The 26944-nt window shown below is 39.7% G+C and overlaps 1 protein-coding gene across 1 annotated transcript in view; it reads left to right on the top strand.

The window, feature by feature from the left end:
* The window catches only part of LOC139740418 (dmX-like protein 2), a 150289-nt gene that overhangs the window by 121201 nt on the left and 2144 nt on the right, over positions 1-26944 (top strand). The window contains exons 16-35 of the mRNA XM_071651009.1: positions 579-644; positions 1143-1231; positions 2240-2428; positions 3205-3302; positions 3775-4045; positions 4606-6298; positions 7889-8032; positions 8560-8793; positions 9750-9931; positions 10835-11105; positions 12164-12368; positions 13779-13899; positions 14645-14758; positions 18163-18201; positions 20203-20324; positions 21172-21349; positions 21929-21989; positions 22672-22802; positions 23987-24067; positions 24807-24951. Of these exons, the coding sequence (XP_071507110.1) occupies positions 579-644; positions 1143-1231; positions 2240-2428; positions 3205-3302; positions 3775-4045; positions 4606-6298; positions 7889-8032; positions 8560-8793; positions 9750-9931; positions 10835-11105; positions 12164-12368; positions 13779-13899; positions 14645-14758; positions 18163-18201; positions 20203-20324; positions 21172-21349; positions 21929-21989; positions 22672-22802; positions 23987-24067; positions 24807-24951 (4434 nt within the window). The remainder of the gene's footprint in view (positions 1-578; positions 645-1142; positions 1232-2239; positions 2429-3204; positions 3303-3774; positions 4046-4605; positions 6299-7888; positions 8033-8559; positions 8794-9749; positions 9932-10834; positions 11106-12163; positions 12369-13778; positions 13900-14644; positions 14759-18162; positions 18202-20202; positions 20325-21171; positions 21350-21928; positions 21990-22671; positions 22803-23986; positions 24068-24806; positions 24952-26944) is intronic.

The following is a 26944-nucleotide window of genomic DNA, read 5'->3' as shown; positions in this document are numbered from 1 at the left end:
ATACTAGTGAAAATCTAATGGAGATTTTGGCAAAAGGAAAGAAATAGCAGATACATTTCATAAACCCAAATTACAATTGCAGAATTCATATACAGTGATCGTACCCTAATGCCAGCATAACTCGCATATGACATTTTAATATCAAACTTAGATGAGTTCATTGAGGATGGTATGTAATGTTTACAGTTGTCAAATATGACTTTTCACATGTGTAAAGTGAGGAAGGAGGAGATATGAAATCCTGGAAAATTGTATTTATGTTTTACTACGATGGTCAAGGTGGTTAGTCGAGTACAGTGCATAATTTCTCTACTTTGTTTGGAATTCTGTCATGTAGAATGTAAAAGAATCAGGGGGAGGTTTCATCAGCGTTTGTCAGCACTGACAATTTCAGCAAAATCCTTGGTTTTGATTGGCTGAGATGCTCTGGTCACTGACTGTCACTGGTGATTCAAGTTGTCAGCGCTGACAAACGTTGATGAAACACCCCCCTGGTCTTTGTCATCTACTTAGGTAATACTTGAATGAATGTAATAGTAAAACATTTTTGTTCTCTATGTGTTGGTTTTTCTGAGCAGGCACTGTGATAGGCAGAGAAGGGGCAGGATATGCCAATGTTGGGAACTCTGATTCCTCTCATGCAGGTTAGTCACCACTCTTGTCCTCCATGGCAGCACATTACAACATTCCTGAAATTCCTCTGATTTCAAGCCATCAGAAACATGCGACCATGTATTATACTTCTTGCATGCACTTGAGAAGTTTCTCTCTTCTCACAAAACTATGCATAGTTTTTGTGTAGTGTAACCTCACAGGACTGAAACTTTGAGAAGCCTGTCCGGTGATTAGATCCATTTCATGTTGTTTATACACGTTGTGAATTATATTGCACGCTGTTGTGCATTTGTTTTTGTTTCTTTTAATTCAAAGAGAGTTCATGGTTTAGAGACCAAAACTATGGGTAATTTCACATCACTCAAACTATGCATTGTTTCATGTAGAGTGGCTGCAGCTAGTGAGAGAGAAAAATGAAAAGAGAGCAAGAAATAGAGAGGAAGAGATATGAATGTGGATGAGAAAATGTTGGTGGGAAAAGGAATCAATCCCTAGAGTCATATCTTGATTGTGCCTCATTTCTCCAGGAGAGACGCTGGATGAGTGCGGTCTTCGATTTCTGCTCGCCATGCGCTTCCATGTCTGCCTCACCAAATCCCTTCCGCTCCACCAACAGGTTTGTGCCCATCCAGAAGCCTCTGGTTACCCTATAGTAGCCACATCTTGTGCCTGGTGTACTCACATTGTCTTTTAATTCTTCCACCCTGTGTGGCGCTGGAGGCATCATTTTTCAGGGTTGTCTGCCCGTATGTTCCACAGCTCCTTATCACAATTAAAAAAAACACACACAACACCTCTATGAATTTTATTGGTACGTTGCTCAAGCATGCTACATCAGGTGTAAATGTGCTAATTGGATTTTTGATAGAATCCCTTGAGGTCAAAGGTCAAAGGTCACTGTTCTTTGGCTAAAATTTGCATATTTTCTGATGACTCTTCTGAAAATGTCCAGTGGTAATATGATTATAGGAAGAGTAGAAATCCTGATCACAAACAGGTTCTTACAACATTACTCTTGGGTTCTGACAAAGTGCTGTGTCAAGTCTAATAACCAGCACCTGAGTGCTCATTAATCCATTCCCAAAGTTTTGTGTAGATTGCAGTCTTTTTCTGACTTTTTCTGGCATTGACAAACAGGTGCAATGGAAACATAGTTTTGTGTAGATTTTATTTTGGTCCTGTCCTTTTTTTTTTTCTGGCAGTGGTAAACAGTTGCAATGAGGACATAGCTTTGTGTAGATTTTATTGTTTCTGTCTTTTTCTGGCATTGACACACAGGTGCAGTAGAAACATAGCTTTGTGTAGATTTTAGTGTGTGTATGTCTTTTTTTTTTGGCATAGGTAAACAGGTGCAATGGAAACATAGTTTTGTGTAGACTTTATTTTGTTCCTGTCTTTTTTATGGCATTGGTATAACGGGTGCAGTGAAAACATAGTTTTGTGTAGATTTTGTTTTGTTTCTGTCTTTTTTTTGGCATTGGTAAACAGGTGCAATGAAAACGTATTCTTGTGTAGATTTCATGCTTTTTTGTCTATTTCTGTCACTAGCAAACAATTGTCATGAAAACATATTGTAGTTTTGTGTAGATTTCATTGTTTGTCTTGTTCTGATTCTGGCAAACAGGTGCAATGGAAACACCAAGGACTGGCCACCTGTCACTTTGCCTGGGCATTCCACTCTGAGGCCGAGGAGGAGCTGCTGTCACTCATACCAGGTATGCAGAAGGGCACGCCCACCTGGGCGGAGCTTCGGTCAGTGGGCGTCGGCTGGTGGGTCCGCAACAACACCACCCTGAAGAGATGCATCGAAAAGGCAAGCAGTGCAATGTATTTATTTCTGTCAAGAAATTTGTGGATTGGAAAGAAACACCTCAAAGGAAATTATACAAAATGATTGCTAGTTAAACAAGACCCAATCACTTTTTCCTATTCACATCATCTGGCTTCAATGCCATGTTAAGTGATGTCCATGTAAATAGTGCAATTATTGTACAGTCATGCATGTATTTTTACGTCAATATGAATAACTTTTGGCAATATTCCTAGTAGCATGTGTACTTGGCACCTGAGTGCGTACAGAACTGAAAATAACTTCCCCAATACCTAAAACCAATTGACAGACAATATATCTTGTGTCTGCTGTGGATAGTACTGTCCTATCAGTTAGTCTGAAAATAGTTTTGTTATGCACCAAGGAGTTCTGCATCTGATAAAATCAGTGAACCCTTTGTGTGCCTTGAGATCAGCCTGGCACAGAAATCCCCATAGCACTCTACACACTGTCTAAAGTCCCTGGCACAGGAATGGTTAAACTGTTTGTAGTCCTAATGGATTATCTCAATTTATGATTTTGTTGTTAGCTCTTTACCATATAAATGTGCATGCCATTCTTTCTCAAAAAAATGACAAAATGTATGCATGTATCAATCAAAAGCAGTTAACAATTTGCATGTCACGAACCAACTGTTAAACTAAAGGTAAATTTGTAGTTTCTTTTTTTTCTGCTGCAAAGGAGAAATTGTTTAAGATGTTATGTGCAAATGATAATGGTTTCCTGTTTGTTTTTGGGTCTGTTATTGCTATTTGCAGGTTGCAAAGTCACAGTTTCAGGCCAACAGAAACCCTCTGGATTCTTCTCTCTTCTACCTAGCCATGAAGAAGAAGGCAGTACTGTGGGGGTTGTTCCGGTAAGGAGAGGTTTTCATTACCACTTTCATTTATTTGATGTTTTAGTGTGTTCTTTCAGGATTTTATTTTTTTATTACATCAAAGCAGCTAAATGGCCAAATATGCATATTGCACCGATTAAAGCACAAACTATCACTGATCGCTGTCATCTATTGACTACTGTGAAACCAGACATATTTACTTTTCATGAAACTTTCGAGAATTTTGTGTGGAGCCAAGATTTACAAAAATAAAACACATGTGAAAGTTTTTTCTGCACAATGCATTGAATGCCAGCTGCAATCTGCAAGAATTCCATGCTGCATAGATTGCAGTCGCCTCCAAATTGCAAAAGTTTCATGCCATGAATGTTTCTAGTTTTATAGTACCTACTGATGGAGCTTCTGGGAAGCATTTAGAATCATTTACTTCCATGTACAAAACTTTAAAAAAAAATGTTAAAATGCTCCCATCACTGACTTGACTTCACAGATCCATCCAGGATCAGCGGATGACAAACTTTTTTCGCAACGACTTCAACAAGGACCGCTGGCGCAAGGCGGCGCTGAAGAATGCATTCCAGCTGCTTGGCAAGCAGCGCTTTGAGCACGCCGCCGCCTTTTTCCTTCTCGCTGGGTCCCTGAAGGATGCCATAGAGGTGTGCACCAACAACCTGAAAGACATCCAGCTGGCAATGGTGGTGGCAAGACTCTATGAAGACGAGGAGATGCCGCAAACTCAGAAGGACATCCTAGGGTTAAAGGTCAGATTGTTTTCTCAAACTAAATATGGATTGGACATATTTCATTTCAAATCTAAATCATCAATGGGTGATCAAATGTTTGCTGTTACTACAAATAAGAAATTGAGAAACTAAAACCTCTATTCAGCATGGCTGCTGCACCGATCCAAGAGATTGTGGAAATCATAAATTGTTTACCCTCCTGTATAGTGAACTATTTTGAACATATTGTCATGCATGATGATGATTATTCATAACAGTGAATTTTATATGACTGCCATTAAAGTGTTCGCCGAATAATGTTACCAAGCTTCCCTTTCAAGATATGTTATCATGCAGTATTTGTGTATGAGAACTTGGACTGCCTGTGTAAGGGGCTCATGGAATCTGACCCTTTTATAAGACAGCATATCCTTCACTTAATGTTGCTGGTTTTACTGGATGCATTTCCAAGCCTGTCAACAACAACAAAAAAAGGCTACCAACTATCATCAGGCAAGTAGAATCTTCTTTGGTCATGGAGGTAGATTTTGAGAATGCTGATGCAAATATGATATGGTGATTCTGTTGATATTGTGCAGATACTTGCCCAAGATGAGAAAGGGAACCCAATGGAAGGGAACTACCCACACCCTGACCCCTTCCTGCGGAGCATCGCACACTGGATGCTGCGAGACTACCCCTCGGCACTCAAAACACTACTGCAGTCTCCAGCCAAAGAGGGCAACAATCCAAAGAGCAACCTGAGCAACGGAGAGAAGGCAGAGGGTTCCTCAGAGATTGAGACGAAGTCGGAACGGGCCAATCCAGAGGTCTTCAACTTCTACAACTACCTTAGGACGCATCCGCTCTTTGTACGCCGGCAACTTGCGGATGCCAATAAGGCGAGCCAGGGGATGGGGCTGCTGATAGTGGGTGCAAGTGGTGGTGGGTTTGGTCAGATGGCGGGTCAGGATGAGAGATTAGTCAAGGACGAGATCACGCCCGAGGAGCGCAGACTCTTCTTCACCACGGCTCACACCCATCTGTCGGCGGGATGCCCCCTCCTCGCTCTAGACGTGTTGTCGAAGCTCCCAAAAGTCAGGACTAAGCCAAAGGTGGATGAGAACAAGCTAGCCGAGAGTAAGGCAGAAGAGAGCCCCCCAAGCAGTAGCGTGATCAGCACGGGAACTTTCAAGGAAGGATTCTTGAGTTCCAGCTACACAGACTCTTCCTCCAAGGACAGTGGAATGGGGATGGATTGGGGTGCTCCGGTCAGCCAGATGACCAATGGACACAAGAATGATTCTGGGCTGGACATGGATTGGGGTTCTTCATTTGCTGGAAGGTTTGAGGAGGAGGAATTGAAGCTTGACTGGGGTAATGACAATGATGATGACGAGGAGGAGGAGGAGGAGAAAACTGAAAAGGGGGAAGGGAGTACAGCCAACCCTGCAGATGAGACACTGGTGAATGGAGCAGATGACAGCACCATTGGTAGTAGACAGGAGAGCACAGTGGGAGAGGAAGAAGAGGATAACAGCATTGACATAATGGCACAACAGTTGAAGTTCATCTGCTGCCTGAAGATCATGATGGAAGAACTGCGAACTCTTGCCACAGGCTTTGAGGTCGATGGCGGGCAGCTGCGATACCAGCTTTACATATGGCTGGAGCAACAGGTTGAAACTCTGCGACAGCTCTGCCACTATGGAAGCCCAGTCACCATCAAGAGCATTGCTGAGGACGAGGGTGCTGATGAACAGGACGGTGCAGACGGAGATGAACGGCAGTCCACGCTGTATGAGCAGCTTCAGGCGAAGCGGCTGGACCTCGAGGAGAAGCGGCAGAGAGCAGTGCGGCGGAAACGCTGGCTGCGTGACAACCACCACCTTCTGCGCACACTGGTCAGCTACACCATGCTCTACGGAGCCAGTGGAGGAGGGCTGGCATCCGTTGCCATGGAGCTGGTCCTCCTGGTCCAAGAGCTGCAGCAGGAGCGCATCGTCCAGCAGCTCTCCTCGCCCCTCCCGCTGCCCACTACCCTGCCACTCATGTCTGCCAGCATCGCTAACTGCAAGACAGTGGTGACAGACCCCATTCTCTACCTGCGACTGCACATACACAGCATCCTCCGCACCATCCTGGACTTCAGTGCCCCGCCCTCACCCAACCACCACTCGCCAATCATTTCAGTGGTTCATGCTCTCAGTGCAGCACTCTCGGCCTGTGTCTACCAAAGCTTGTGTGATAGTGATTCCTTCAGTGCATCTATTGGGAAAGCAAAGATTACAGGTTAGTCTGTAAAGATCACTTAACTGCTCTATCTTTTCTTTTTGATATGGTTAGAAACATGCACACTTTTCTTGGGAAGTTTTTTTTTAGTCATACATGATACTGTTTTCTCAATATTCTTAAAGCATCTTTTCAAAATAATGTTGAGGTACATGTGCCCATAGGATGAACTTCTAATAAACAAGGCCTACCATTATGTTACTACATATATATCAATGGCACATCAAGGTCCAAAGCAGTTTATATCCTTGTGCACGATATTGACACAAACCTATTGCTTGGAAATGCCATAATTTATGTGAAAAATGACAGAAATATTTTCCTCATAGCTTAAAATCATTCAAATGCTTCAAACCTACATAAGCTGTTTCTAAAAATGGTGGACTAAAAATATTTGCCCATAATGCATCAACACTTTTTATGCCTCCGCAACGAAGTGGCCGGAGGTATTATGTTTTCGGGTCGTCCGTCCGTCCGTCCGTCCGTCCCGTTTTGTTTTTGTTGATATCTCAAGAACCATGTGGTGGTTTTACATCAAACTTGGTATGAGGGTATATCCTTGGGGGATAATACTTTGTGTGGATTTTAGGGTCACAGGGTCAAAGGTCAAAGGTCACAGGTTATTTTGTGAAAAAAAAATTGAAATTTCATGTTTTTCTCCATATCTCGCAAATGGTTCAAGATATCTTCGTGGAACTTAGTATATATGCTTGTACCGATGGGCAGTGATTATCTAGGGAAGTTGGGGTCATGGGTCAAAGGTCAAGGTCAACTCCTCAAAATATCACTACTTTCCTTAAAATGCAATATGCCTGAAGGTTTTTTTTTTAAAAACTTGATGTATGGCATGTATTACCCAATATATATTTTTGGGGAAGTTTCTTGCCAAAAGGTCAAAGGTCAAAAGGTAAAAGGTCAAGTGAAAGTGCTAAATTGCACTTTTTCCTCCATATCTCGAAAGTAACTCAAGGTATCATCATGAAACTTACATATTTATGCCTGTTCAACCTAACAGTGATTCTCTTTGGAACTGTGAGGTCAAAGGTCAAAGGCCAGGTTTAGATAATGCTATTTTCCCATTTGATACTGAAATTATACTTTTCTTAATACCTTGAAAATTACTCAATGCATAAACTTATAAAAGGGTCAAAAGTCAAGTAAAAATCATCAGTTCCCCAAATACCTGCACTCTGACATTTTAATCATTCATCCAATTGAACCTAGTTCTAGGAAAGTGAACATTCAGCACATTTGTTTCAAACCTGTCATTTTAATATTTTGCCAATTGTGTGAAACTGTCATCACACATTGTCAAGACATTGTACTATAGACCTATTAGGAGAACCATGCATTATGGCGGAGGCATATCAGTAGCCGTAGCGATATATCTAGTTAGAACATTAATCATGTAGGAACTTTTATGTTCTCTGTGAAATTTGAATCAAGTTTGGAGGAGTGTTAGATGCATGTCTATCCACTGTTATTGGCAAGGCAGTTTATGTTAGCAATTCATGAATATTTGAATTGAGTTGAGAAAGAAACAAAGTGATTTCATGAAGTTTTGGTGTCATATTTTGTCTCACCTGTCAGGTATGGATGCATATACACCAAGAGCCAGCAACAATGTGATGTTCAGAGTCGGTCAGCTCGTCAGCGCTGGCAGAAAACGAAGTCGACATCCCAGCCACGATCAGCACAACCTCAGCATCACATCTCCACCTGGGAAATGGCCAGGTAGGGATTATGTGAGAGAGAGATCTTAAGTGTGAGTGACAGTGATTCTTGACTCGTTTGTGCACCATCTCCCACATGCCCATCTCAGTTGAATGTGAGTGGTGGATGGATGACAGCTGTAGATTGCTGCAGAGTTTGCCATGCATTGCTGCTTTTTGTAGACCATTTAAAAGGAACAACTTATTAAAATCCTCACTGCCTTCTAGTAGTATCTTAATTGATTTACTTAGCTTGATGTGTTGGAGTATACTATCTATAAATTTGAATGTTGTCCACTGAGTCAAGCCCATGACCCCTGCACATTGAGATTTAACTTACTTAAAGTTTGCAGTATAAAATCAAAATTTCCATTTTTGTAGGTGAACTACACCCATTTTGGACATCAAGATTTTTTTTAAAAAGATTTTGAGAGAGTAGATTTAAAACTTGAGACAGATTGTCGGAAAATGTTGACTCTGACATCATTCCAGCTGGATTAAAGAGGAGTTTATCAATAGAGACCAAATCTTCCCCAAACTCGTATATAGGTGTGGCCACGTACCAAGCCTTGCTTGCCAGCGAGAGGGACGATGACATCCCGATACCAAACATCCAGCTCTGCGAGGGTCTCCTGGCCGTCTACATGAGCCTGCTGCTCCACGCCCTGGCCAATAACAACGCCAACGAACTCTTCCGTCTCATTGGCCACGACCTCAACGACAAGACATGGGCCTCTGTCTTTGGGGGCGGAGCGAAAGTGGTTGCCCAGAGCAAATTGCTAGGTAAGTTTGCTTCTTTCAACCCACCTTATCCTGTTCTGCTCCCCTGTTATGGTACTTTTTTTTGCCCAGAAGTCTACAAGAAATTACCAAAAGATGTTGATTACATAATTTTGTCTATTCTCTTTGTTGACTGCATGACAAAAATTTGCCTAAAATTTTAGGAAAATAAGCAAGAAAAAACATCTTGCATAGTTCGCTTTCAGTACACAAGAACTCCCCTTTCCCCCCCCCCCCCAAAAAAAAAAATAGAATGGAAAAATAGTAGTCTACCCATCAAACTATGAGATCACTGTGATATAATTTGTATGTAAGTATAGGGAATATTGTGCACAACATAATGTCTTCATACCATTATTAATAATAAAGGTTTTAGATTTCTTCTTCTTTCTTTTTTGCTGGATTTTACAGTTACTTTCCCCCAATATTATTCCTGGTAATGGTAAATAAATGTCAGGAGTTGCAGTTGGATAACTTTATGACCGCTTAGAGACAAAATTTTCTCCAGACTATGTCATGAGCGTTCGTATGTGTGAAAAGTATGTACGACAGACTTCCAAATTTGTATGTGCAAATGCAACACAGTTCACATTGGTTTTATGTATGTTAGAATTACTGTACTAAATTGGGTGCGCACATATCAAAACATTTTATTCCTTGTTGAATCAAATGCACAGCCTTTTATGATTTATGCAACCGTAAATGTTTTATTGTAATTATGCTGTAGTATTATATGAGATTGCACTTTTGTTTTGCTCCTTTGTAATGTAATTATGTTGCGGTAATTCTTTACAGTAATTTAATTGTATTTTCTGTTTTGACTTAAAAAAGCAGAATAAATGCTGACTAACAAAAAAAAAAAAACCCACACACATCATGCTTATTGACTAGTCACACATTTCTGTGAGAGAGTGAGACAAATGAAACAAATGATATCCTCTCTATCTCTCTTTCTGCAGCTTCACACAGTTCATCCAGCGGGGACGAGACGCTTGCCAAGCAGCGGGACAGACTAGCCCTGAGGCTGATGGGGAAAGCGAGGATGGGCCGCAACTCCTCGGCAGCCCCCGACGACAAACCGGTGCTTCGGGAGGTCTTTGTTCCTCCAGAGACCAGCATCAGAGATTACTTCCTGGTCAAGGTAAAGGGACTGATTGCCTGTAATCCAGGCTGTAAGGCTGTAAGTTTCCAGGCTGTGCAACAAACCCCTTCTCCATTGATTTTAATACTGCTATAAGGATGGTATAGTTTTGATTGAGATGGAGGCTTTTTGCGAGATGATTAGAAACCACTCATGTGAAATATCAAAAAGGATATGATTCTTTAGAGAAATTTAAAGTTGATTTGATGAAAAGTGGTTTTGAAATGGCTGAAATATCCAGGAACAAAGCTGTCCTAATAAATCGGGGTCTCACCTTGTATTAGGACCACATTGTTTTACTTTGTTTCAGGGATATCTCAGCCATTTCAAAACCAATTTTCATCAAATAAACTTTTAATTTCTCTCAGAATTTTATGCTCTTTTATATTTCATATAAGTGGTTTCTAATTGTCTCACAAAAAGTTAAAGCCTGAATCTCAATCAGAACTATACCATCCCTTTAATGTTGTAGCCTTTGCTGTAAGTGTCCTACGTTGTAAATGTCAAGGTTTATGTGATGCCCCAAGGGTGATCTGATGTCATCAAAAGCTCCCTTTATTTTTACGTAATGGATATGGAAAAGTTATTGTGTGTTTTAACGAGAATTTTTCATTAGAAGTTGTGTGATATAAAGGCGTGACAGTTTTCTTGTCATTACCCAATAAGTTACGTTGGAGAGCAAGCTTTTTCTTGAGAGGACAGGTTGAGTAGATATGTAATAATCATACTAATATTGGAAGAAAAGGTGCAACAATTTGTATGAATATGTCATGTAAAATTGAATGCAGTGAATGACACTGAAAGATGCTCCTGACAGTAATGAGTATGCACAGGAGTAAAGAGTGCAAAGGGGATTATATGCTTTATCTGTGTTTTCTCTCTCTCCCCCTCTATACTTGCCAGCCCTACATCCCACCCAACCAGACTGGCATTGACTATGACTCCAGTGCCAGCGACAGCTCAGACGATGAAGACCTGGACTACATGGACCATGATGACGACTACGATGACACCGGTCCCTACCGACGAAAACGGCCCGGTGTTCCGCTGCCGGGAGAGACCGAGCACTCGGACAACAACTCCTACAGCTGGTGCCTGATGCGGTATGCTGTGGTCAAACTGGTCCTCCACAAACTCCAGGCATTCCTTCCTCTGGTGGGGATAGAGCTGGCAGGTTAGCTTCAATGGTGGCATGGATGATGACTGATGATGATGGTGATGACGATGATGATATGACGATGATATGATGATGATATGATAATGATGGTGATGATGGTGATGACGTTGATGACGGTGATGACGGTGATGGTGATGGCTTATGAATGATGATGATGATGATGATGATGATGATGATGAGGGATGGTGATAATGATGGATGGTGATGATGATGATGACGATGATAATGATGATGTACATGTATGATGATTAAGGATTGAGGATAATGATGAATGATGATGATAAAGGATGATGATTACAAAACCAATTCTGATAGGCTAGCTGTACTTACACTGGTATTGCTTTTGTTTGTGAAGATTTATGTGAACATAACAGTAAAGGTTGCAGTTACTGGGAATCTTATTTACTACTTGCTTTGTGTGTACACTGTATATCTGGTATCATCATGTCAAGAATGAAGTGTGCGCTATCTGATGCTTGATACACGTAAGTGATAGCAGTACATTAAATGTGAATGCTGTAAATTCCTAATGATATCTGTCGCATTGATTGTAATCATGATAATCGAAAAGGTGAATTGATTGTAGTTATCATGCCAACATTTTAAACTTGACCTGTAATTTCTTGGACTGTGTGACCCACGCCCCTTGGAGGTGGATGCATTGTGATGTTTCTGCTGCTGCTATATTGCCATAGTCCTCATAGCACCGTCGGCATTCTCCTGTGTGCATTTGCTCTTGCCTCGGTTATTCCTCCCTTTAGTGTTTCTAGTCTTAAAGCTTGAACATGGATTGCAGGTGATGCTGCTGAATTATTGAATGCAGGGATTAGGATAAGTATTCCAATACCAACATTTCTAGTTTGATATCACAGGAATGTACATTTTGTATTTCTGTCTTCATTTTACTGTAGAAATATCCATTGTAAGACCAACCTGTAAAAACAAAGGATGCTCTTCATATTGTGCATACTTAAAAAAACAAAGATAATCTTTATATTGCTTATGCCTTTGTAATGCTTGTCATTGTGTTTTTTGTTTTACCTACACCTTGACAGAGCTACCTGTGGCTTCCCCCATCATGCATTCTGTGCTCAAACTACTGGAGCAGTGGCAGCAGGCCTGTGTACGCAAGCTGGATCTCTTTGCACGGCCACCGCCCGACTTCATCTCTGAGACGTCCGGGAGCAGCATGACTGGGCTGAGTGGGCCGGCCATCCTGCGATATAAAGGGCTGCTCGACCCCTCCAACACCCCGTTCAGGTATCAGATATCATCAGCTACCACTTTCTCTGTCTTTAACTATAGCACTGTAATTGTTTACATCATCTATTTCACAGTGGTTTTATTTTCACGTGATATTGACATCAACTGATACTTTGCAGAATTGACATCACACCCAGATATTGTTTCCCAAGTTAGGAATTGAATGTACCGTGTGTCCCAAAAAAAATTACAATGGGGCCCTACGCAATGATATTTTTAAAAATATTGCATCAGTCTAAATACAAATTCAGGGTATGAAACTAAAACTCATTGCCCACATCTTACAGAAAACCCCATTCGATTTGCTTCAGTGGTCAAAGAGAAATGAGGAATTTTGTAGAGGATGTCGGGAATCTCTTTTGTCCAAGTTCTGTCTATTGTTCACATGCAAAATCATCGAAGTGCTAAACTTGGAAGAATCAGACTCATGACATGCTTTACTACAATCCCCATTTCTCTGTGACCGCTTAACCAAATTGAATGGGGATTTCTGCAAAATAGAGCTAAGATGTTATATTTTAAGACCCTGAAGTAGCATTGAAAAAAAAAATAATCATATTGGATGTTATCAATGCGAAAATCTGATTGTAATTTTTGTGGGACACACTGCAGTATGTCCCTCAAAAATTACAATCAAATTTTCGAATTGATAACATCCAAAATGATCGACCTGTCTAAGTGCTACTTCGGGGCCTTAAAATATAACATCTTAGCTCTCTTTTGCAGAAAACCTCATTCAATTTGGTTAAGCAGTCACAGAGAAATGTAGATTGTTGTAAAGCATGTCATGAGTCTAATTTTTCCAATTTTAGCAATTCAATGCTCTAGTGCGTGAATAATAGACAGAACTTGGACAAAAGAGATTCCCGACATCCTCTACAAAACTCCTCATTTCTCTTTGACCACTGAAGCAAATCGAATGGGGTTTTCTGTAAGATGTGGGCAATGAGTTATAGTTTCATACCCTGAATTTGTATTTAAATTGATTCACTATTTTTAAAGATATCATTGCCGGGGGTCCCGTTGTAATTTTTTTTGGGACATACTGTAATATTGCTTCCAAGGTGTCCTACATTGAAAATCACCAATTTTTCTTCCTGGAGAAAAAAAAAGGAGTATTAATTTTATTTTGTGTTCTATCACTTTGGTTCTCAATCTTGAATCTAACCTCGTACAAAATTGAATCCTCTGAAGTTCAGTTATTCACCGTCAAACATACCTATCTATGGTACTGGTCTTGATTATGCTTTTGAGCTTCCTGTAAAGCATCATGCAGGCCCTGTGTTCATTTCCCATATTTCCCATTTCCCATTCAAACATACCCATCTATGATACTAGTCTTGAATATGTTACTGAGCTTCCTATTAAACAACGTGTGTACCCTCTGTTCATTTCACCCTTCTCTAGGAGTGACTCCAAATCGACTCTTCCTGCCAAGAGACTCTGGAACTTCCTCGTGAGACAGGAAAGCATTCAGGAGCTTTTCATCAAGTACATCTTCAAGAAGGGCAGTGTCATGGATGGCATCGTAAGAATGGAGATTCTAAATGCCATGATGTGATCATCCATTTTTGGTTTGGCTCTAGTGCTCTTTGCTTCTGTTCTTTGAAGTCATGGAGATGTTGCCTACTGTATAACCAAAAACATTTGCAGCGTGAAACTTTCATTAAGTGGAGCCAACAGCCTTTTTTGCAGCATGACACTTTCGCAAAATTCTACTAGCATTCAAGGCACTGTGTAAACAAACACTTTCATGTGCATTTTACTTCTGCGAATCTTGGCTCCTTGCGAAATTTGTGGTTTGAAAGTTTGATGTATACAGAATTTTTATGTGTGTTTTACAGTATAAATATCTGCTTAAGAGTCTCAGGCATTTCGCTGGACAGTGTTTCCTAAGACATTGAAAGAGACAGTGACCTACATGTATGCTGTGTTTTGTACATCCATCAAAGTTAGTGTGCCACTTTCGAACACAGTCATCACATAGTCTGGAGACCCAAGGAAAACAGCATTATATCAGTCTTATAATGACATTCTCTTTTCAGTTACGGGTATTTATCTTCTTCCCCATCATTAAAAAAATGATCTAGTCATCATTGTCCTATGTGAAGAAATAAAAAGAAGAATTATTATTTACAGTCGTATAATGCCAATATTGATAGTAATTGTAATGATACAATTATTTCAGTTAATCATTATTGCTGTTATGGTGTCATAATGTTGATTCATTGCCCAATGAGAAAAGAGTCCTTCATGCTTGCTCTTTGCTCCAGAATGACCCCATGAGGAGTCCCAGTCGTTCCATGGGCTCCCTGCCCCAGGCTGCTAGCCAGGCGAGACTAATCCACAAGGAGCAGGAGAAAATCTCAGCCTTCTGCTTCAACCAGGTAAAGTGGGGAAAGAAAGCAAATTCCCTGCCTGAAATTTGCAGCCGAATCTATTGTGAAGTGTCAAGAGATGTGTTTGCATTCATAGTCTCAGTACCCCTGTATAATACATAGGTGCCCATGTGTTTGTAGAGTCTTTGAATGCATAGTATTTGCACTGACCCATATTTGTATGTTAAATGGTTTGTGAGAGCATGGAGAGCTTTGGCTGTCTGTATGAAATGAATGGAAATTATGCAGCTTCTTAGCTCCCTAATAGCTGTAGGCAAGTAAATTGTACACAATTTTTATGACATTTTGAAATGTTGATGCTAAGAAAAAGGGCTAGAACTATGCAGTTGTGCAATAGGCTTTGCCAGTTGTAATACTACCAGTGCAATTAACTTCAGAGTGAATGCAGTGCTATCAAGTTCTAGTTCAGACACAGAATTAGCACAGCACAAACTAGTTACGTAACCGTCAGTGCCTACAATGTATGTCTGTGGATTGTTTTAAGAAGTATATAGCTTTTAGTATATAGTTAATCACTTCACAAACTGTAGTACATTTATAAGATAGTTAAATCAGTCACCTTAGTACCTTTATACAAATCTTTTAGATACATACCATTTTTTTTCTACAATAAGGATTAAAATCGAAGACATTGTGTCAAAACCAAAGCACAGCGAACAGATTTTTTTTTAATGATTTAGTGTGCTTAAGTAGCATTTCCTTTTTCATTATTGTATTAAAATAAGATGTAATGTCTAGATGAATTTTAATATGACCATCCCAAAGTGCTTGAACCTAATGCATGAAATAGCTTGTGATTGCATTGTGTCGGCTGACTGAGATACAATGAGGAATAAGCTTTTTGTGTTTGTGTACGTATGCCTGAAAATTGCATGGTTTGTGATCATCAGGTATATAAAAGCAAGGAAACATGTCCATGTTTGGTGGGAAAAAATGGGGGAGACATGTTCCATTTGACGCTAAAATTGGTAATGGATTCTATGTCAAATTTGTGATGTCGGTGTGGATTTTTATTCATGCAGGTTAGTGAAAACTGCTTGCATCTGGTTGACTGGACTGATCAGGAGCAGAAACCAGAATGGGGATAGATTTGATACATTGTCCGAGTGGTTTCTTAATCTCAGACTGGCAGGTGGTTAATCCCCATTGCTGGTCAAAGGGGAGATGCTAATTAATGCCTCTCTTGTCTTGATGGCCAGGAATTTCCCCTTTGTGTGTCTTAAACACCCCTCCCCCCCCCCCCTTCTCTGAGACAATAGAGGCACTGACATTGCTATTTCACCCAATGGCAGTGATTTGCTGCTGGCCTGTCAGACGGAGCTGAAGAAGCAACTCTGATGAGATATAAAACTGTCCATTCTCTCATTGTATGCCACCCCTACAAGTCCAGTTGACCAGATTTAACAAGTTTTTGTTACTTGTCATGGTTAGACCTTGCTAGACATTGAATAGGAGAGCTGCTTTCCCCGCAATGCCCCATGATATCAAAGATACAATTGGTACCTGATGCGAGGACATAGTGTTCAAAGCACGTAATCCATTCCACCCCAGAATTTGAAATCCTCACAGACCTTGTGTAGGAACAACTGGGTTCTGGCTGGTAAGGAGTCAAGGGAGAAAATGTGTGGTATAGACTAGTGACCCAAATAATTTATGTTTTTTTTTTTAAACGGAAATGCATTCTTGCAACTGATTTAGAAATTGCCCTACATGTACGTCGATGTAGGGCAATTTGTCAATCAGTTGCAATGAAAATGTCTCGATGGAAGAATTTCATGAATTTGAATAAATGCGTTCTTGTTCTATCTTTAGCCTTTTTTTTTGGGGGGGGGGGATGGACTGCGAAGAAAGTATCAGAATAAATCCTGATAGAATGATTGTATGCTGTCTTTGCCATGTCTGAAGGGTGTGCCTTTTGCAGAATGCACTCCTGAGTACAGGCCTGTAGCATTCTTGATCTTCTCATCACATGTGCTATGCATTATTACCTGGCCCCTCCCCTCTGTGCCCTACTTTTGCCTAGATGCAAATGTAGCTCCGCCCACACCCTCCATACCCTCCTACATATAATAGACCATTCTCCAAATTATGCTTGTGTATATTCTGTGTTTTGTGTTATGCCCTACCAAAGGAGAGGTATTCTTCCCAAAGATTCTGTGTAAGTCATCTACGACAGTGCTGTGATCTGACATGTCACAATGGGTCTAGGCTTTTCCAATGCCATCAACAAAATGAGAATGTTGCATACATGACAGTTATGTGTTGGCCCATGAGTTGTTCAATTCAAACTTTTTTGACACACATTATCAAAACTGACTATGGAACACTTCTGAAGACATGTGCACATACAGATGTGCAGTTTAAAGAAATCTAAAAAGTGTGTAATACTTCCAAGCAGTTATATTTCATTTCATGTTTCAAAGAAAACTACAGAAGTTTGTAGAATTCAATGTTGATCATGGCAAGGGCAGCTATGCGGAACTACTCGAGCTTTTACATTGCAGTTAGGTGTCAAAGAAAGACAGATTTTCTGCTTCCAGTTTGTGTGTGTTTTTGAAAGGTTGTCTTTCCTGACTGGACCTTTAAACATGCACAGAAAATTTCATGATTGTTTATTCATTTTATTGTTATTTTCTTCTTTTTTTGGGGGGGGGGGTATTATTAAAGTCACAGGTTCATTTCCCTATTAAAATCGGTGCGTGTGGCTCTTTCATCACACATCAATCCATTAATCAGTATATAATCATATAGCACAGACTTCAGTTTTGTCTGGCATTGTTGTGGAATGCATTATATATCATTATACTGCATTTGACCCCTTGTGATATTGCAGTCATAGTTTGTCATATCTTCTTTCAAATTATTCTATTTTTCTTTTCAAGGAATGGATAGTCTGATATCCCCTCTGCCCCTTTTACTTTATGAATGTACAGCATGTTGTGTTTTTATACTTCTCTTGTCTGTTATACCGGTATATTGTCAGAGATGACACACATTTCACCTTCAGTTTGTCAATCACATTAAGGTGATATTGTGATGCATTCATTTTACTTCTCTGCCAAACTCTTCTAGTGCAAGTTTTATATTTCTGATTTCAATCATTTTTTTCATTCTGGAATGACAAGTATCTTTAACCCACTGCTGTCCAACACATGCAGTGATAGGAACATCCTTGTTTTCTTTATTTAAGAAAAAAAAAGAAAGAAGCCCTACAACAATGTCAGTGCATGCTAATTAGTGGTCAAACTACCTGTGGTACAGTCTGACGGTGTGAAGGAAATTCTGACTAAGAAAAGAGTTACAATGAGTGCGAGTCCCACGCATCTCTTCCCCTCCTGACTCTTTCATCGGTGTTCCTGTCACAATGGCTTTCGTAATTTGAATCCTCTCAGGCCGACTGGAAGAACATTTCAATGAATGGCGAGTTCCAAGTATGTAGCACTAATGTACTCTGCACGAGCCACCTGATGTATCAATAGCCTTTCAGTTTAACCCCCTTCTAAACCTGTAAGCCTTTCGCCGGGTGAAGGGACAATCTAGATCAAAGAAGCGCTCATCACTAATACTTGTACATTCTTTGCTGCTGATCTTTATTTTGTTTTGATCTTCGTTTCATTTTATGAGATTGCATGATTGTGTAGATCAAGCATGACTTACATGTACGTGTGCCTTTTCTGCAGTATGATCTCATTCTTGCAATGGTAGAAAGAAGAAATATCTTGCAATGTAGCTCATAGTTTACATCAGCTGATGCTAAAACAGAAAGTCAATGCAAAAAAGTTGACTACCTTGGTAATAATTCTGCTTTGCATAGTCAAGACACATACATATATGAAACAAGATACAAAGTGTAGCTGTTCTAGCTTTCATCTAATACTGGATTATGCATTAGGGGAAACACTAGCAAATATGAAAGTGAAGGGTAAGAAGTGATTACTGTATTGAAAAACCAGAAACATTCATGGCATGAAACTTTTGCAAATCTTTTGGGAATTGGAGCTGATAGATTTTTTTTTTTTTTTTGGGGGGGGGGGGCATAGAACAAATTGCCACTGGCATTTAATGCATTGTGTAGACAAACACTTTTGCACAGATTTTACTTTCATAAATCTTGGCTCCTTGTGCAATATATGAAAGTTTCATGTACACAAACATTTCTGGTTTTACAGTATGACAAGGTTTGAAGAGCATGTTCTTTGAATCTTGATGAGATGTGGCACAAATCTATCTTGAAAGCAGTGTTGTGAATAAAAGAATACTACACCCCACACTCATTTTCTGGAACACAGAGAGGATTGTTAGTGTCCAGTCAATCTCTATCTCCCGTTAAATGAATAGGTATATAGGGTATTTATCATATCTAGGCAGAATGGGGAATTATCATAAATTGCTTATACAACTTCCACTGGGTATTATCGAGTATTTCATCTTAACCAATGATTCATTAATTTTTTTTTTATCCAGTAAATCATTTTATTTTTGTTTCATTGGTATGTACAGCTGCTCTTTTTTTTTCATCTCTTTATTGGAAACTCTAACATCATGTATCCTGACAAACTTGCATTACGTCCATTAAATCTACCTAATGAAGGAGGAAGTACATGAAATAACCCATCTTCAGGAAGCCAGCCCTGGTGCAGGGGAAAGCTCTAATGCCATTTGTTATATTCCACATAAATACTGCTCTCCTGATGTATACATCTAACTATGGCGGTTTGGTTATACTGACAATACCAAGTTATTCAAGGGGGCCTCTGTTAAAATTCACATTTACCAATATTTCATTCATTAAAAAAAAATCACAGTGTTATCAAACTTTACACAAAGTTACTTTAGTGTCTGTTGGTAAATGAGCAACACAGATTAAGTGCTAGATGAAGAATTATTGTAGGTATTTGATAGACTTACAATATTCTTTTAAATAATCATGAAGAGAACACTTCTATGTGATTCACCTTGAGAAAAATAAAAATATTTAAACATTGGGATCTTCCATCTTTAACAATTTGCAGGAAAAAACACACTGAAATTACACAAAACAGTCACATTTTTATGACCGTGTCAGTGTGCAGTGATCTATTGACTGTAAATGTGCCTCTGAAGTATAGTTACTTCTTCTGCTCAGGTGCTTACCTTTCAAAATAAACTTCTTCTATTATCTTGCACTTTGATTTTCCAACTTGCCATTTGCACACCTGAATTACATATACATTGTAGTGTATCTACAATATTTGTGAGACTCTTCTAGTGAATGCTTGAGTTTCAACATACCCAGAAAGAAATTTATAACTTTTATGTAGCAGAGTGTGCAAGAGGTGCACATCACATGTGTATGCAAGTAGTGGGCACGACAAAAGCCCACGTATTATATTACATTTTACATTTTCACCCTCATTTGTTACTTGTCCTCACTTTTCCCCTTGCCTGACCAGTCCAATCCGTCCACTGTGGTCGTGTCCACTCACCGCGGCCTGTTGGAGCTGGACATCTCCCTCATGCTGAGTCCAGACAACTCCTACATCATGGAGGAAGGCATAGATGACTCCAATAATGGGTTTGTACCAGAAACAACAACAAGAGTTGACTGGCAATGTTCTCTCATTCCATATCAAGGCTGTGTACATGCATTCAACATGTCCCACTATTTCTGAGATAGGCAGAACAGCTCATATTGTCATTTTGAGCCATATTTTGTTTTTATTGCTAGCAGGATGTTATTCAGCAATATGGAAATCGTACAAAGTAGCGGTGAGGCAAAAATATTTTGCCACATATCAATAGCTGTACCTTCATTAAATGCATGCATTCAGAAATGAAAATCTATTTTGCCCTTGTGCAATGTGAAAGCAACTCGTAGAAGGTTTCTCTCTGCCATTGACAAACAGAACTTACAGATCATCATTGAAACAATATACTTTAAATTGCAGAGTCAATAGTGTGTATATATATATATATATATATATATATATATATATATATATATATATATATATATTATATATCACACCATATAAAAATGTTAACTAAAAGTGCTGTATTGTCCTTGGAGTGACTAGGCCTTGCATCTAAAAAATGATGAATTTTCAGGACAGCAAAAATTTGTTTTATGTTTACTACATTTTCACAAAATACCATCAATGCTGGTATCAAAAAATGTAGAAGCATTGTTTAGTTGACATTATAATTATATGTAATGATTTAAAATTCAAATCAGATATTTTGGTATTCAAAATTGAGTCAGGAGGTTTTGTAATATAAGCCAATTGAGATACACCGACGATGTCTTGTCACTTCCAAGGTGATATGCATTCTGAATATAATGTTGTGCATCATGGTCATGTGTGAAGATGATATATCTTTGTATCGCTCTCTCCGTTATATTCTGTGTTATCATTGCGCAGTAGGAACACGCCCACTGAGGACGACTTCCTAATGGTGCAGCCGGCCAGCATTCCGCAATCACGTCATTCCCTGAACAAGTCGACGTCGGCGCCGTTCATTCAGATGCCTCCCGGTGGATTCAACCCAGCCTTCCCCTCAGACTCCACCCCAGCCCAGACGGGCAGGAGCACCCATGTGGTATGTTCTCCACCACACACAGGTGGTTCCCATCTTAAGAGTTCTCATTCTATCTCAAATGTCAATCAATTAATCCATCTAAAGTTTCAGTAACCACATCTCTTTGGTTTGGAGCTGTTTTGTTTTTATTTTTTAGAATCTGTTATTATTTTTATTATCAACCTTTCGTGGGTTAGAGAAAAAAAAATCCTCTCTTTTGAGCTCACGATCTTTGTTGGTTATATAAAACCAGAAATGCTTGTGTGCATGAATCTTTTAAGTGAATTTTGTGAGGATTCATGATTTGCAAAAAGTTAGATGCATTAGAAAGTTTTTGTATACATAATGTAGTACATGTAGTATAGTCATAATTTTTTCATGGTCAGCAATAAGCAAAAGTTTTGTGCCATGAAAAAGAATGTTGGCTACAGTTTGCTAAAGTTTCACACCACAAATGTTTCCGGTCTTATAGTAGGTATCTGTTTCAATCACAGAATTTTATGAAGCCTCTTAATTTTGAACTTTTTAACTAATTCTTAAATTGGCTACCTGTTTTGGTTAACATTGACGTCTTTACTTTGATCTTTTCCCCCACTCCAGATCACCCATCGACCACTCTATCACATACGACAGCTGGCCGCACATCCAAACCTGCCCTACTGTGAGTATATTTCTTTCTGTTATCTTGGGAGTTCAGCAAGGGGTGCAGTGCCAACAATGCACACAGTTGGCACCATTTGAACAGAGGAGAATACTCGTATACTCGGGCAGGTGTCTATGGGAAATGTGTGTTATAGCAAAATCAGCTCATCTTCAATGGGTTAAAATTCTTTGGTGTCATCCTACACATGTATTTGGTGCCCCCAACTATCCCACATGGCCCCATGCATGTAGTGTAACATAGATTTTTTATTTGGTATTGTTGCTATAGTGCCATTAATCATACATGTTCATAAAATAGAGAGAGAGAAAAAAAAATGTTTTTTACCTTGCTGAAGGTGTTTCAAAGGCATGACATGCATATGCTTTACTTATTCTCTCTTACAATTAAATTCCTTCAAACAAGTTCAGTCCAACTAATGGCTGTTAATGGTATATGAAACCAGTGGAGTTATGCCGGGTTGTTTTGTTTTGTTTTGTTTTTTGTTTTCCTGTTGTATATCTTGCATCCATTTACATGCACGGGATGTTGATTTGGGAGGGTTTTTTAGTCATACACATTGCTCGTTAATAAATTCACCCTTTTGCTTACACAGTGCATTGCTCCTCAAAGTCAGAATGTTTGCTGACATACATACACTAAATTCATGAAATTAATTGGCGCAATCCTTTGTTATGACCAGATCTGAGCGGCTCCAATGATGGCAGTGTTCACATGTGGGAATGGGGCCACTCCCAGAAGCTGTACACCCACAGGGCACCCGGCCAGTTCCCCAAGGTTACCCAGATTGACTTCAACGACCAAGGCAACAAGGTATGATGAGATACATAGCAGTGGCACTGGTACAGACTCACTATTTAAAATATCAGGTGGTTTGTCTTAATTTTCAGAAATTGCAAACCTAAGATGAGATTGTATGTTCCTTGATCTGATAATAGAGATTACAGCAGTGCTGATGCAGACTCACTGTTTGAATTTTTAGGTGCTTTGTCGTAATCTTGAGAGTTTACTAACTGGGATGAGATTAGAAATTACTGCATGTGTGTACTTTTTGTAATGATCGGATAGTCTAGACTCTAGAGTAGTATAATCTGATGCAGACATCGGTAACATGTGGCATTTAAAGAAAGATAAAACTTAAATACATGCATGTGTGTTCCAGAAATTTGGATCTCGTGGATATTTGTGAACAGATTTATCCCAAGTATGATTCATTTGCTCTCTCTGATTGCCTTCTAAAGCATAGGACAAATAGCCTCCCTTATATGACTCAAGGCTTGTACGGGCTTCAAATCCTCAGAATCATGCTTATGCTGTTCCACAATGCTGTTTGATTCTTTCAAGCTCCGTTACTTATTTTGTGACATTATGAAGTGCTGCAGATGTTTTAATTCAGAATTCAAAATCTTTCTTGAAATCCTAGCATCACAGGTCTAGGAAGCATTGTTAAACCTCCTCACAAGAGCACTGTGCTGTACTAGTGTGATAGTCGCACAGATTTGATAATGATTGCTGATATTACATGAACGAACTATTGAACTGCATGCATTGATGTCATGTGACTGGCACTTGCACCAGCTGCTTATGAGCCTCAGTCAAGAATCTGATCATCGCACGATGTTCATATCCTGTATTTTGTTCTGATTGTAGATGATGATTGTGATTGACTTTCACAGACAGCTGCTAAGTCTTGGTTGTAACATGACTACCCTCAAGTAAGGCCTTTTTATCTATATTGCTTGTCTGATTCCAGATTTAAAGATGAGTACCTGGAGTACCTGTTAGAAAACCATTGCCATGCAGGCTTTGATACAAGTTTGTATGTCAGGGTAATAGTTGTTTTCTGGGCGCTTTTATGACATGGGGGTCCCAATGTGGTTGAAGGTACCAAATCTTGATTTACCGTCTATGAGGATTTATCCAAGACCAAAAACCCTAAAGCTAACCTTCACTCCTTTATCCATTGTTTCCGTTCCGCACCACGTTGGGCCTGCTAGTTTGGGGTGGCAGACGACGGAGGGCAGCTCTCACTCTGGCAGGTCGGCATGAACTCTCCAGCAGCCACCAAACCTTTCTGGGTGAGCAGATTTTGATCAAAATCCTACTTAACACCATTTGCTTCCAGAATATGACACTTTCTTTTTACAGATACGTTGCATAACATACTTGTCTTGACTAATGTGTTAAACAAGAGTCTGTGAATGTATTCTACTGTTCCTCACATCAGTATACTTTATTATCTTTATTAGTTCACATACTTTGCCCATCTTTACTGTCATGTAAAAGCAGCTGAAACCTCCAATCTATTTGATACATTTGAAGCTGCATACATATATTTACTTGTATAAACCTATGTGCTGTTAAGCTAATGAATCTTAAAGATAAATCAAATACCTGAAATTTGTGCTTTGTCCAAGTGAGATGAGACCAAACTGTTCTGCCACACTTGGTTTGTAGTCGTAGAGTCTTTCAGTATTGTAATGCCTACATGCACATCTGTCCTGAATCATTTGGAACTCTTTTTTAGTTCTTTCAGGAGGACTTGGTAAAAAAGAAGAGAAGTGAATTAAGGGGAAATCTAAAGAATGTTCAAAGGACTATTGTGGATATCCATGCTTCTATTCACTCTAGGTACTCTTACTTTCCCTTCTATGACCTGTGTAATAGGCAGTGTCAAGGGTCAAAGCTAGGGCACAATGCATTGACTTTAAAACTCAAGCAACAGCCCACACCTCTTGCCTGCTAGTGAAAGTAAGAACCTTCTTGGAGGATGGAAATTGAGACAAACTCTTCCCCCATTATTCCCTCTTCATACAGAGCATGGCCTGTCACAACAAGACGGCCTACGACTTTGCCTTCCTTGGATCTTCCAGTCTCCTGGTGACCTCTGGCCTCTCAACGGACAGCAAGAATGTCTGCCTCTGGGACACCCTCTTACCCTTCAGAAAGTGCATGATCCATGGTGAGACAAACCTGCATGGTTCTCTCTGTGACAAGCCCTCTCAAAATTCATGCTCTTTCATTTGTAAGCCTTCACAGCATCTGAATGCAGTGAATCAAACTCTGGCTCCAGGTGCCTTTTCGTCAGCCATTAAGAAGTAAAATCATATCAACATCATCATACCAGTTTTTATCTGGGTCCATTCCCAATACCCAATAATGAGGGTGGCTGGAATAACCTCACAGCTCTCACAGGAGTAGCTCTCACGCCTTCTCGCCATCTCTACCGATTTGGGGCATCCTCCTTTCTGAAGCCAACCCTCCTAAGCTCTTCCTCCGCCTTCTGGAATTTACTTTAACCCTAAAAAGACTGGGCTATTTTGATGCCTCGTAGGACTGGGGGGGGGGGGGGGGGGGGGGGGGGGGGGGGGGGGCTCATTGGGACCCCCCCCTAAGATCTTGGCCGTTGACCGCGCAGTCGCAAGGAAAATTGGCATGCGCGTCACCCGCAAGGTAATCTATAAAACTGAATAGGTAACTATACCACAAATATTCACATTTATTTTTAATCAATTAATTATGCTAATTTATGCATGAATTTAAAAAAAATGGCTGTAAATCAGTAGTCAAAGGTCCAAAACTGCTAATTTTTGGTTTAGCTACTCTGTGTAGGATTCTTATTGAATGTACATTAAAAAAAATGGCTGTTTTTAAAATTTCTTATGTATTTCATTGTTTTTTACTTTTTGTTTTTTATTGTTCTTTTCGATGGAAATCATCAGTGACATTATTTGGATCATAAAGAACATGAAATAAACTGATTTTGATCAGTAAAAGTAAAAATAATGATACATTTATGAATTTTGGTCGGAAACAGAATTTGCATTAGATTTGTACATGAAATCACGTTTTTGAGCAATTTCAGTTCTGACATGCACCTACAAAATATTGCATAACTTCAGAACCGCGTACCCGGGCGCCGCAAATTTGGTCTCAAAAGTTGCGCAAGACTTAAAAGAAAAAAGTCATGAAACGTCGCGGCGCGAGATTTTTACGTTCCAGATTTATCGCAAAAAATGTCGAGGGGGGCCCAAAAAGCCCCCCAGTCTTTTTAGGGTTAGTCTTACTCTCATATTAGTATAATCTTCCTCCATCAAAAACACCAGAGGCATACATGTATGGTATTCAGCTTAAGTAAATAGTAACCTATAACAATGATTATGACATGATACATTGACCACTGAATTCATCTTTTTCACCATTCACCAGTGTCAGGTGATAGGGGTGTGTTAGAGCCTTTGTTTTGTGCAATTGTGATTGCCTGCTATTTTGTTGCACCTTAGCAAGTGACCTGGCTTAGTTATGAAGCTGTTAATGTTGAGATGAAAGTCCAACTTATAAGATTTGATTTGTGCTATTCTTATTCTTGTACCTCTACAAGTCAAACCTCTTGTCAGTTTGTAATATTCTGCATGAACTCATCACTGAACTAGAAAAGCACTCTGAGAGCACAGACCTTCGCCAAGCAGCTACTTTCCACCAATGATCTTGCTCTTCCATAGAGATCAGAGATTTCCACCCATACATAATTACGCATGCTGAAAAATCGGCCAATTTCCCAATATGGAAGCCATTATTACGTTATAAACCCTCAGCTGCGCAGCATGCCTCGCCCTAGCAGAAACTAGAGCACACACTTTAGTGCACATGAAAACCTCAAAAATGCGCAGCTTGAACTCCCAAGTTCATTGACCCTACCTGCCAAAATATCAAAAATCCTTCGTAAAATAAATAAATTGCAGATCACTACCAAAATTTAATTGTCTGTTCCTTGTGTCATTCTCAACATTTCCTGAAAGTTTCATCCAAATCTGTGCACAACTTTTTGAGTTATTTTGCACACAGACAAACAAACAAACAAACAAAATGAAAACATTACCTCCTCCCTTGGCGGAGGTAATTATATGCAATGTCATGTCACCACTTCACTGCTATAAAGACCCTTTTGAGTTTAT

The sequence above is a fragment of the Diadema antillarum genome, unplaced genomic scaffold (genome assembly GCF_040938485.1).
Source record: "Diadema antillarum isolate AM-2024a unplaced genomic scaffold, OU_Dant_1.0 seq00000854_RagTag, whole genome shotgun sequence".
Classification (NCBI taxonomy): Eukaryota; Metazoa; Echinodermata; class Echinoidea; order Diadematoida; family Diadematidae; genus Diadema; species Diadema antillarum.
Note: the sequence above shows the minus strand (reverse complement) of the source record. Positions and strands in the feature narration are given on the sequence as shown.